The 12,081-nt window shown below is 33.5% G+C and overlaps 2 protein-coding genes across 2 annotated transcripts; one reads left to right on the forward strand and one right to left on the reverse strand.

Annotated features, from left to right (window-relative positions):
- The first annotated feature begins 754 nt into the window (after positions 1–754).
- Positions 755–10,626, forward strand: LOC143195375 (uncharacterized). Its single transcript, XM_076402442.1, has 4 exons — positions 755–766; positions 818–1,484; positions 10,001–10,373; positions 10,596–10,626. Exons 1-4 carry the CDS (start codon positions 755–757, stop codon positions 10,624–10,626), a joined length of 1,083 nt encoding a protein of 360 aa, XP_076258557.1.
- LOC143195681 (uncharacterized) lies at positions 3,201–4,008 on the reverse strand. Its single transcript, XM_076403075.1, has 2 exons — positions 3,997–4,008; positions 3,201–3,938 (listed from the first exon to the last, which is right to left on the reverse strand). Exons 1-2 carry the CDS (start codon positions 4,006–4,008, stop codon positions 3,201–3,203), a joined length of 750 nt encoding a protein of 249 aa, XP_076259190.1.
- Positions 10,627–12,081: the final 1,455 nt, after the last annotated feature.

The raw sequence follows: 12,081 nt of genomic DNA on the forward strand, positions 1-12,081 counted from the left end.
GATCATATGTAAAAAATGTACATCAAAAACATTTACTGGTAATAAAGTTTCTTACAGAATGTAGGTACAGGAACTGAATTATTACCATTATAAAACTCTTTATTACTATCGCAATTTAATAAAAAAAGTGATATATAGCAAGTCTAAAATGTTATCGAAAAACTCCCTATAATATTTTCGTTTATTAATACATATTTAATTTCCATCTTCAGTTGATTCTGCAGCATTATCAACTATTAATGGAAAATTAAAAAATTGGATCAGACATAATATTTATTCAACAATAAAAGCTGAAAAATTTGATTTATAAAATAATTAAGGCTATTTTTTACCGAATAAAAATATTAAATAATTATATTTATTAAAAAATTATTAACAAATTATATTAAACGGTAATTATAGTAAGTAATTATATTATAAATATAAGTAATTTTTTGTTTAAAAGCAAATTTTGTTTCAAAAAAACGAAAATTGGTTTTAGAAAAATTATTGGAATAATTAAAGGCAGATATCATTATATGGTTTTGTTGGTATTCCTAAAAATAGTTTAACGGACTTGTTACTATTACTACCCTTGAACCAAAAGTGAAAGATGCAACTCAGAGTGAAATTGAAGGTTCCTAGAGTATGCGTTGTGTTGGTGTTAATGAAATTAATATACGTAAGCCACGCCTTTATCTAAATATTTCGCGGTATATAACGTGGACAATTTGCTAATTTCAATCAGTTCAACAACTAAACTTAAACGAGAAACATGGCTTTCAAAGTATGTTTGGGTCTCTTAATTAGAATTTCTCTAATATATTTTTATTTTTAGTTCGTAGTATTCGCTGCTTTTGTAGCTGTAGCCCGTGCCGGTTACGTCGCTTCTCCAGCTGTAGCCGTAGCTGCTCCAGTAGCTTACGCCCCAGTAGCCAAAGTTTTGGCTCCAGAACCAACCGCCCCAGCTCACTATGATTTTGGATATTCCGTCAGCGATCCCCATACCGGAGATGTGAAATCTCAACAAGAATCTAGACGTGGTGATGTTGTAAAAGGCAGCTACTCCTTGGTAGATGCTGATGGCACCAAGAGAACCGTCGAATATACATCTGATGCCCACAATGGTTTCAACGCTGTAGTCTCCAAGGAAGGTCAAGCTAAATTAGCCGCTCCAGTAGCTGTATCTTACGCTGCTCCAGCTCCAGTTGTTGCTAAAGTAGCTGCCCCAGTAGTCTACGCCACTCCAGCTCCAGTCGTCGCTAAAGTAGCTGCTCCAGTTTCTTATGCTTACTCTGCTCCAGCCCCAGTTGTCGCTAAAGTAGCTGCCCCAGTAACTTACACTTACTCTGCTCCAGCCCCAGTTGTCGCTAAAGTAGCTGCTCCAGTAACTTACTCTTATGCTGCTCCAGCTCCAGTAGCTTACTCTGTAGCCGCTCCAGTAGCTTACCCAGCTCCAGCTTCCGTAGTATATGCTACTTCAGCTCCAGCAGTAGCCAAATACAGTTACTCTGCCCCAGCTTACTACCATTAAGTCATGCGAATTGATTTATTATAAATAGGTGTAATAATTTATTTTCAAATATCAATAGTTGAATAAAAATATCAACATACAAATATGCAATACAGCAATTTTATTCGAATATCCTATAATAATTTCTAATATAAAAATTATCAATCTATAACAAGTAATTCAATAGTAAGTGTATATGTGCCTTAATTAAATAAGAACTAATCGACATAATTTTGGAAAAAAAGTGTTTTATTATGGTAGACCGGAGACTTTTCAATTGAACTGTTATATTTTTATGCTAAAAGAATTTTCTTCGGAACCTTAGAGCTGGTTAAGCAACGAATTAAGAAAACTTTTATGCTTACCATGTAACAGATCTATTCCACTGGTAATTTAAAATAATTAGTTATTTATTTCCATGATGAACGCTTTTACCATGTGAGTTTCCCTATTTGTATTTTAGTACTAACTGTGTACCTTTTTCTTAGAGATATTCATGCCCTGGCGACACCATCACACGTTTTCAGTGGTGAATTATTCTTAGGAACATTTTATAAAATTAGAACAGATAAACATTGATGTTGTCGGTGACATTATAAATAAAGACAGACATGACATATCCTGGAATTAGAACATCCTTGGGCACTCATTTGACGACATCCTCATCACGAAAATATAACTGTTTAAATATCGGTTTAAACAATGGATTTCATAGTCCTGATTTGGCACCACATAATATTTTTATTGCTTTACATCAAAAAAACATTTAAGTGATCAACAATTTTCGATACCAGAATTGGAGTAGAAAAAGTATTACGAAAACTGGTTCGAATATGGCTCGAAATATCCAAATGGCTGGGAGACCTGCATTGACCTTCATGAAAGATATTTTGAAAACCAATAAGTCCAATATCGATCATCAATATTTGTTTTTTCCATTATTTGGTATATATATATATATATATATATATATATATATATATATATATATATATATATATATAATATTCATATCTCGTAGATAATAGTGAATGACAATTTGACTCTTGTGTTAGGTAGTGACTTAATGACTGTATTTTCTCCTAATTCACCAACATTATAGTATGTATATCAACATAATTAGTACATATGTTATTTTAATACATTGAATTAAATATGCATTAATGTGTAAATATGCGCACCCAGATACTTTTTGTATTTTAGTGTTGATTATTGGTCCCAGATTAACAAGATGGAGTTGTAAAATAAAATTAAAATTAATTATTCTTCGTTGAATTTGTTCTATGGATTTTATATTTTTAAAGCAAAATTTTTTTGTTGTCCGTCGTACTGATTAATAGTAAAACTTGGACTTTTTCACGAGTTTTTACATTAAATAGGTATGGCAAAAATAAAGATTTATTTATGGTGAAATAACATAAGTAAGTACAAAAATAGTAGATTAAGTCTACTTATGTATTCAATAGATAACATAAGTTGTACTACATAAGTACAACTTATGTCATCTATTGTAAATCTCTTGAGATAGCAGTGTTTGATATAACTGAAATGCTATTGGATTGTGCCCTAGATGTAGTAATTAACTAATAATAAATTAACAAAATAACATAATTAAGTTTGTATAGAGTTTAAATAGTTTTATTGACTTTTTGGTATTTGTAAATAAATTATTACATCTATGTCATTATTACAAATCAGTTCACATGGCTTAATGGTAGTAGGCTGGGGCAGAGTAAGTGTATTTGGCTACAGCTGGAGCGGGCGTAGCGTATACTACGGAAGCTGGAGCTGGGTAAGCTACTGGGGCAGCTACAGAGTAAGCTACTGGAGCTGGAGCAGCATAAGATACGGCTACTGGAGCGGCTACCTTGCTAGCTGGAGCAGGAGCAGAGTAGGTGTAAGTAACTGGAGCAGCTACTTTGGCGGCGACTGGGGCTGGAGCAGAGTAAGAGTAAGTAACTGGAGTAGCTACTTTAGCGACAACTGGGGCTGGAGCAGAGTAAGTGTAAGTGACTGGAGCAGCTACTTTAGCGACAACTGGAGCTGGAGTAGCGTAGATTACTGGGGCAGCTACTTTAGCAACAACTGGAGCTGGAGCAGCGTAAGATACAGCTACTGGAGCGGCTACTTTAGCTTGACCTTCCTTGGAGACTACGGCGTTGAAACCACTGTGGGCATCAGAGGTATATTCGACTGTTCTCTTGGTACCATCAGCTTCAACCAAAGAATAGCTTCCTTTTACAACATCACCACGTCTGGATTCTTGTTGGGATTTTACATCTCCGGTGTGTGGGTCGCTGACGGAGTATTCGAAATCATAGTGAGCTGGGGCAGTTGGTTCTGGAGCCAATACTTTAGCTACTGGGGCGTAAGCTACTGCAGAAACAGCTGGGGATGCTACGTAACCAGCACGGGCTACAGCTACGAAGGCAGCGAATACTACAAACTAAATAAAAGGAAAATTGACTAAATTATTACATTACATTTGATATATTCCTACATACTTTGAAAGCCATGTTTCTTGTTTAGATCTAGTTGTTAAACTGATTAAAACTGGCTAATTGTCCACTTTATATACCGAAATATGTTTAGATGAAGGCGTGGTTTATGATTATATATTTTATTAGCACACCAACAGAACGCATACCATAAGAACCTTCAATTTCACTGAGTTGCATCTTTCACTTTTCGCTCAAGGGTAATAACAAGTTCATTAAACTATTTTAGGAATACTGGTAAAATAACTTAAAACGAATCTGATTTTAAAATGTTTTTTTTTTGTTTCCATTCCAAAATTTATATCGATATGAACATATTTGTTGTAACTATTACCGTTTAACATATACAAATTCATATTCAATTGTATAAGGTGGTGCAAAAGTCCAGCTACCATTTTGAATTGACACTAATGTGGGGCAAAAGTCCCGCTACCATTTTGATTGTACGCCATCTTGGTTATGTGACGTTTAGCTCAGTTTCGCTTTAGCCATTGTGTTGTGTGGACGTCCAAATTTTATTATGGATTATTATAAGCCACAAGAACGAAGAGAAATAGTGACAATATTTATTGAATATAATTGTTCAATTATTGCTACTCAGCGGAAATTGTGTCAATGGTAGCAGGACTTTTGTCCCAAGCTGTATAATAGAGAAATAATAATGCATGATTTCGTATATTGGTAATTACACGTACATATTTATTATAAATATGAAAATATATATCTGCCATACTTACTATTTTACAATTATTTGTTTGCTATATCTAAATTAGTTTTTTCGTAACAAGTCATTTTAAAACCTTGTAGTCAGCAATAAAATTATTATATTTTAAAAATAACTATTTATGGATATTTTTAAAGCTTTCAGCATCTCTTTAGCAACTTGGTCAATTTGGTTTCTGTATTATTGACGACAAAATTAAATTTGTTACAATTTTATATACTGTCTGTGATAATCACGATTCTAATTAACATTAAGATTAAATAAATGATGTATTCAAATAACTTTTAATTAAAGTTACTGCTTGTTAAATTAAATACATTATTTACATTGCAAAATTTTCAAAATTTTCTTTTTTTTAATACTTACAATAAAATGACAGACAAAACCTGCTGTTCTATATATATATATAAATATATATAATTGAAAAAATAACTGGGTATTGTCTTGAATTCAAATAATAAATTTAAATCTTGTTATATTCTATATAACATTTTATATGGTTTCAAAATCAAAATTATGAATTCGGTATAAAACAGTTCCCAAATATATTTTCATTTATCGTTAAATTTGTTCCGATATAGAGCAATATTAGTAATTATTAGTCAATTATTTGATTTATATAGCAGAAAATAATGTATTTATGTACACATTAGATTAAAACTACCCTACATTTTATAGTGTTAATTTTTAGTAGTAAAACTATATAGTTTGATGTTTTGTTTCATTGTACACACATGATAACCTGGAGCAATTATATTTTCCGTCTTACTGCTATTGCTAAAATTCATTTAATGAGTTTGTCAGTTTATATACCATTGAACTGAAAAAGAAAGATGTTACTTGAGTTTCTGTACCCCGGGTTCTGTTCTTTCTTATACGCTTTCTGCGTTTGTTATATAAAACGACACCTATTAGTCAATACATTAAGATATATGAAGCATACAGTTGACTATATTTAATCATTCCAAAATTTGAACATAAGCAACAAACAGGGCTTTCAAAATATATGTATGAATATCAAATGAAAGGTATATTTAATTAGGTTTTATTTTCTTTAGTTTGTAGTATTCGCTGACTTCGTAGCTGTAGCTCGTGCTGGTTTCGTAGCTTCCTCAACTGTAGCTGTAGCTGCTCCCTTAGCTTACGCCCCAGTAGCAAATTTTGGCTCCAGAACCAACTGCTCCTGTTCACTATGATTATTAATATTCCATCAGTGATACCATCCATACTGGTGATGCAAAATCCCAACAAGAATCTAGACATCTTCGTGGTTTTTAAAAGATCCACCTCAAGGGCCATCAAATTAGCTTGTATGAGTAATATTCCCTCAAAAATAGGAATTCCTGATGACAACTAATAAACAATTTTAAAGGAGAAAAAATAAAAGGAAAACAGTCTTGGAGTTTGGATTTATTCAATAATATATGCTACTTGAAAGATAGTGTAATATTGTAGAGAAAAATTAACAATATTTCTAAGATTAAGTTATCCTATTCTGTTAAAATAAAAAAAAATCTGTAAAAATTAAGAAATTGTGACATTCTCTATAGAGTGTGACAAAAACATGTATTACTGGATTTTTACAACTAATTGTTTAATAGTTTGCAATGAAATTGATTATACTTCGATAACCTTGCATGGAAAAAGGCGTAAACATTTCAACCATACGCATTTCCATAATATTTATGAAAATCCTATCAAACTTCAGTTATTTTCATTAAATATCATTTTTATTCTCCTAATACAATAAAATGTTTATTATTATTTGAGCGGCATTTGATTTTATTTCACAATTTTAAATTTCGACAAATATATTATCAATTCACTAGTGGCGCATTTTTATTAATTCCAAAATACATTACAGGTGAGTGTCTATTAAAATACTGTTATGATGCGAATTTAATTATGTTTCTTTAACAATACGAATTGAAATATATGTAAATATAAATTAATTCTATAATTAAATACGAGGGAAACATGTAGTATAATTATGTAAACTTATTTAATTTGATTATGCAAAATCATTTATGTAAAATATTATTCATCCATACTTTTACTATAGGAAATAGCTATTACAGTAATTGTAATAACTGTTGCCTTGAACAAGTTTTCGCTATTTTTCTTTAGATAAACTTTAGACTATAGCTATAAGTAAGCATAACAAGTCAACTGAAAAGTCCCCGGCCTCACACATAGATGGCGCTACTACAATTAAATCCATATGTTTTTTAGTTATCCCTAACTCTAAAAAGATGCGTGTATCAATTTGACAGCTGTCGGATCATTAGTTTGTGAATTGTAGCATTTTTGAATGCAATTGAAGCAACTTTTGTTATTGTGAAAAAAAAATAAAAATGAATTTTGCGTATTGATAAAATATTACTTTTTCAAGGGAAAAAATACAGCTGAAGCAAACACTTGACTTGATGCCGAGTTTCTAGACACTACTCTTGGTATACTAAGTTTAGACGTGGTGAAATGAGCACCGAAAATGGTGAACACAGTGGACGTCCAAAAGAGGATTGTACCGACGAAAACATTAATAAAATCCACAAAATGATTTTGAATTACTGTAAATTGAAATTGAATGAAATAGTAGACACTCTAAAGATATCAACTGAATGTGTACATCATATCATTCAGAGTTTTTGCGTCGATATGTGACAATGGATGAAACATGGCTCCATTATTTCAGTCCGAAGTCCAATCGACGGCCATCCGAGTGGACTGTACACGATGAATCCGCTCCAAAGCGTGGGAAGACGCAACAGTCGGCTGGCAAAGTTATGGCGTCTGTATTTTGGGATGCGCATGGAATAATTTTCATTGACTAGCTTGAAATAGGAATGACCATCAACAGCGACTATTACATATTGTTATTGGACTGTTTGAAGGACGAAATCGCCAAAAGACGGCCGCATTTGAAGAAAAAAAAAGTGCTGCTTCACCAAAACAATGCACCGTGTCACAAGTCAGTGAAAACGATGGCAAACATCCATAAATTGGGCTTCGAATTGTTTCCTCATCCACCGTATTTTATTCTCCAGATCTGGCCCACAGCGATTATTTCCTGTCTTCAGATCTCAAAAGAATGATCGCTGGGACAAAATTTTCGTCGAATGAAGAGGTGATCGCCGACACTATACAAGTTTGTGTGGAATGGTGAGCTGTAATCTTCTGATTTCCTGCGCGTTCTTCAGTAACTACATTGATACCACGTTGCTGCTATTCGATATTCTTATTTTTTGTTTTAAGGTAACAATATCTTAATTCATCATGTAGCGAATAGCATTGGTAATTAATCGAAAAAGTTTGTTTTGGTAGCGTTGCTTTACTAACTTGATGGTTTGATGTTTTAGTGTAACCCTATATTTGCACCCCGCAAAAAACATGATAACATCATTATCGCAGAGATTCAAAATAGCAGAAATGAGATGAGAAATACCTTTCTTGTTTAAAAAGGAAAAATATCTTGCAATATTTTATGAGTGTAGAGCTGTGCAGTATATAACATTATAGAATATTTTTCATAAAATTTAAATCTTTTCGAAAATAACATGAAATATCACAAATTAGTTTAAATGTAAATACATTAAGTATAAACAAAATAGGATAAAAATGGCTTGATTGGCAGTGTGGTAAAGGCGACGGTCTTCCTGCTGTTGCGATAGTCGCGGGTTCGTATTTTGCTAGGGCATGGTCGTAAATTTATGATGTGTTTTTTTTTACTTTTGTGATTGTTCTTAGACAAAAGTGCAAAATCCGACAAGGAAAATGACCCTAGTCACGACGGTAACCAGGCTTCCGGATATCTTCTGGGATGTTTCATAATTTTGTCACTCACCAGTCGGTAGACTTAATGCCGATGACCGTGGTTCGGAACCTACGTTAAAGAGTAGGTCCAGTCCAGATCATCCAGTTGATAAAAAGGAGACTTTAACAAAAACAGAACAAGTACCTTTAAATATAATATTTTAATAAATCAAGTTTATAGTAAGACTTAAATTTTAAAAATTTAAACGTATCAATACAAAATATAAGTAGATATGCAGCTTTCGAGTGATTACAATTATTTTCTAAGGTAATTACATCTCATTTTCGTGTTATTACCCTTGAATTAAAAGTGAAAGATATTTTAAGTACGGAACAGAACGATTTTGTTCTAGTATATTATCATTATCGAGTATCAATCAATGAAACACATATATAGGTATAGACTACACCTTTCTCTAGTTGTAGCGTATATTATAAATTACAAAAAAAATTGAAAAATTGGTAACTTAAATTAATTAATCTAATCACAATATCACTTAACAACAATGTAAATTACTTGGAAACTCGTTTTAAAGTTATGATGAATCTAATGTTATGAAAAATCTGATTGATGGAATAATTTTTCCTGTCCTAAGTGACATGAATCTGGGTCATCATCCTCATTAGCATCTGGTGGAGAGGGTTTCCATCTCAAACAAGACGCTGCTGTTGGTGTCGCAGTCTCGCACGTGTCGCTTTCTCTAGATATTTAGTCTGTGTAACTTATGAGGTTGCTTGTTACCTCTTCCATTCAAAAGGTTGATTCAAACTATTATAATCTGCGACTCTAGATTTGTGTCTCATCTGTCTACGTCATGAGCAGAGTTCAAGTGTTTTAGGGCGCAATTAAAACTTCACTATTTCAATTTTTTCCGGATAAAATAAATAAGCAGAATTGTCAAAAAAATTGTAATTAAGCCGTAAATAATTCTTTACACAATCAACTAATTATTATGACTTTATAAGTTCGGGTAGCATCCGACATGATTCTTAATAAATTAATATACGCTTGAAGCAAATCTTTTTTGTGTTGTTTAAAATGTATGCTGCGTGTAGAAGTGTAAAATAATAATATAATTCATTACATTAAGAATAGCGAGAATATGTTCGAGGTCATATATGTTTAAATATTGCCAAAATATTTAAAACTAAATTGATATCATTGCCCTTGACTGTAAAGTGAAAGATGTTTCTCTCTCTATTGAAGCATTTAACACTAGGAGATTTGTCAATGAAATGTACACGGATAAACCACGCCTTCAGGCATCCTGCGTTACGGTATATAAAGTAGTCTATCGGGTAGTTTAAAACAGTATTATCACTGAATTAAATCAAGAAACATGGCTTTCAAAGTATGTTTGGATGTGTTAATTGGAATTTCCCTAATACATTTTTATTTTTAGTTCGTAGTATTCGCTGCCTTCGTAGCTGTAGCCCGTGCTGGTTACGTAGCTTCCCCAGCTGTAGCCGTAGCTGCTCCAGTAGCTTACGCCCCAGTTGCCAAAGTTTTGGCTCCAGAACCAACCGCCCCAGCTCACTATGATTTCGGATATTCCGTCAGCGATCCCCATACCGGAGATGTGAAATCTCAACAAGAATCTAGACGTGGTGATGTTGTAAAAGGCAGCTATTCCTTGGTCGATGCTGATGGTACCAAGAGAACTGTCGAATATACCTCTGACGCCCATAATGGTTTCAACGCCGTAGTCTCCAAGGAAGGTCCAGCTAAAGTCGCCGCTCCAGTAGCTGTATCTTACGCTGCTCCAACTCCAGTTGTTGCTAAAGTGGCTTCCCCAGTAGTCTACGCCACTCCAGCCCCAGTTGTCGCTAAAGTAGCTGCTCCAGTCACTTACACTTACTCTGCTCCAGCCCCAGTTGTCGCCAAAGTAGCTGCTCCAGTTACTTACTCTTACTCTGCTCCAGCTCCAGTTGTCGCTAAGGTAGCTGCTCCAGTAGCCGTCTCTTATGCTGCTCCAGCTCCAGTAGCTTACTCTGTAGCTGCCCCAGTAGCTTACCCAGCCTCAGCTTCCGTAGTATACGCTACTCCAGCTCCAGCTGTAGCCAAATACACTTACTCTGCCCCAGCATACTACCACTAAGCCGTATTAAATCATAGAAATGAAAAATAGATGTAATAATTTATTTTAAAAATAAAACATTGAGAAAAATTCTTCTATTTTTTAATGTTTAAGGAGGCGATAGGATAGGATATTTATTGCCATAAAATGTAATGAGACAAAATATTTATTGTTGATATCACAAAGTAGGCATCTATTGAAATAGTACATTTATATTAGAGAATAATCCAATTCGGAATCAAGCTGGCTTGGAGGCGCAGTGGTAAAGGCGATGGGACAGTCCTCCTACTGTTGCGATAGCCGCCGGTTCAAATCCTGCTGGGGCATGGTCGTAAATTTGTGTTTGTGATTGTTTAAAATTTGTGAACGTTCTATGCAAGAGTGTAAAATCCGACAAGGAAAATGATCTCAGTCGCGCCAGTAACCAGGCTGGGTAAGGCCGGATGTCTTCTGCGATGATGCATATATATATATATATATATATATATATATATCTGGTGATATATATATATATATATATATATATATATATATATTTTAATATATATATATATAAATTGGAATCAATTTCTGTTTTCGGTGCGAATAGAAATTCCTTTAAAATAGCGCACTGTAACATTTTCAGCGATTCCATTTATAATGTGAAATGTACGTACGCACCGCACAAAAGGGTCATACATGTATCGAACTTTTTCCGCTCTAGTCCTCTTTTCCATGCAAAATTCATTTGATGACTGAGGTGGAAAATTCCAAAACTAAAGTTCGATACTAACTTTCGAAAAGTCAAAATTTTAATATCGATATTTTACTTTGAAATTAAAATATCGATACTCTCATTTATAACTATCGATATTTCTGTTTTTTTTTCTTTTTCTCTAATACAAATTATTTTAATTGTATTCTTAAAATAAAAATAAAGTTTACAGCAACATATGTACATTTATTTATTATATAAAGCTTATATTATTTTTGCCATTATTCCTCCTATTGTTGCGATAGCCGCCGGTTCGAATCCTGCTGGGGCATGGTCGTAAATTTGTGTTTGTGATTGTTTAAAATTTGTGAACGTTCTATGCAAGAGTGTAAAATCCGACAAGGAAAATGATCCCAGTCACACCAGTAACCGGGCTGGATAAGGCCAGATGTCTTCTGGGATGATGCTGAAGACCGTGGTTCGGAGGCCACGTTAAACTGTAGGTCCAGTCCAGATAAACTCAGAGTTGGTAAAAGGAGACTTTAATATATAAATTGGAATCAATTTCTGTTTTCGCTGCGGATAGAAATTCCTTTAAAATAGCGCAATGTAACATTTTCAGCGATTCCATTTATAATGTGAAATGTACGTACGCACCGCACAAAAGGGTCATACATGTATCGAACTTTTTCCGCTCTAGTCCTCTTTTCCATGCAAAATTCATTTGATGACTGAGGAGGAAAATTCCAAAACTAAAGTTCGATACTAACTTTCGAAAAGTC

The sequence above is a fragment of the Rhynchophorus ferrugineus genome, unplaced genomic scaffold, assembly GCF_030347505.1.
Source record: "Rhynchophorus ferrugineus isolate W39M unplaced genomic scaffold, kcgeb_rfMv2 rfM4, whole genome shotgun sequence".
NCBI lineage: Eukaryota > Metazoa > Arthropoda > Insecta > Coleoptera > Curculionidae > Rhynchophorus > Rhynchophorus ferrugineus.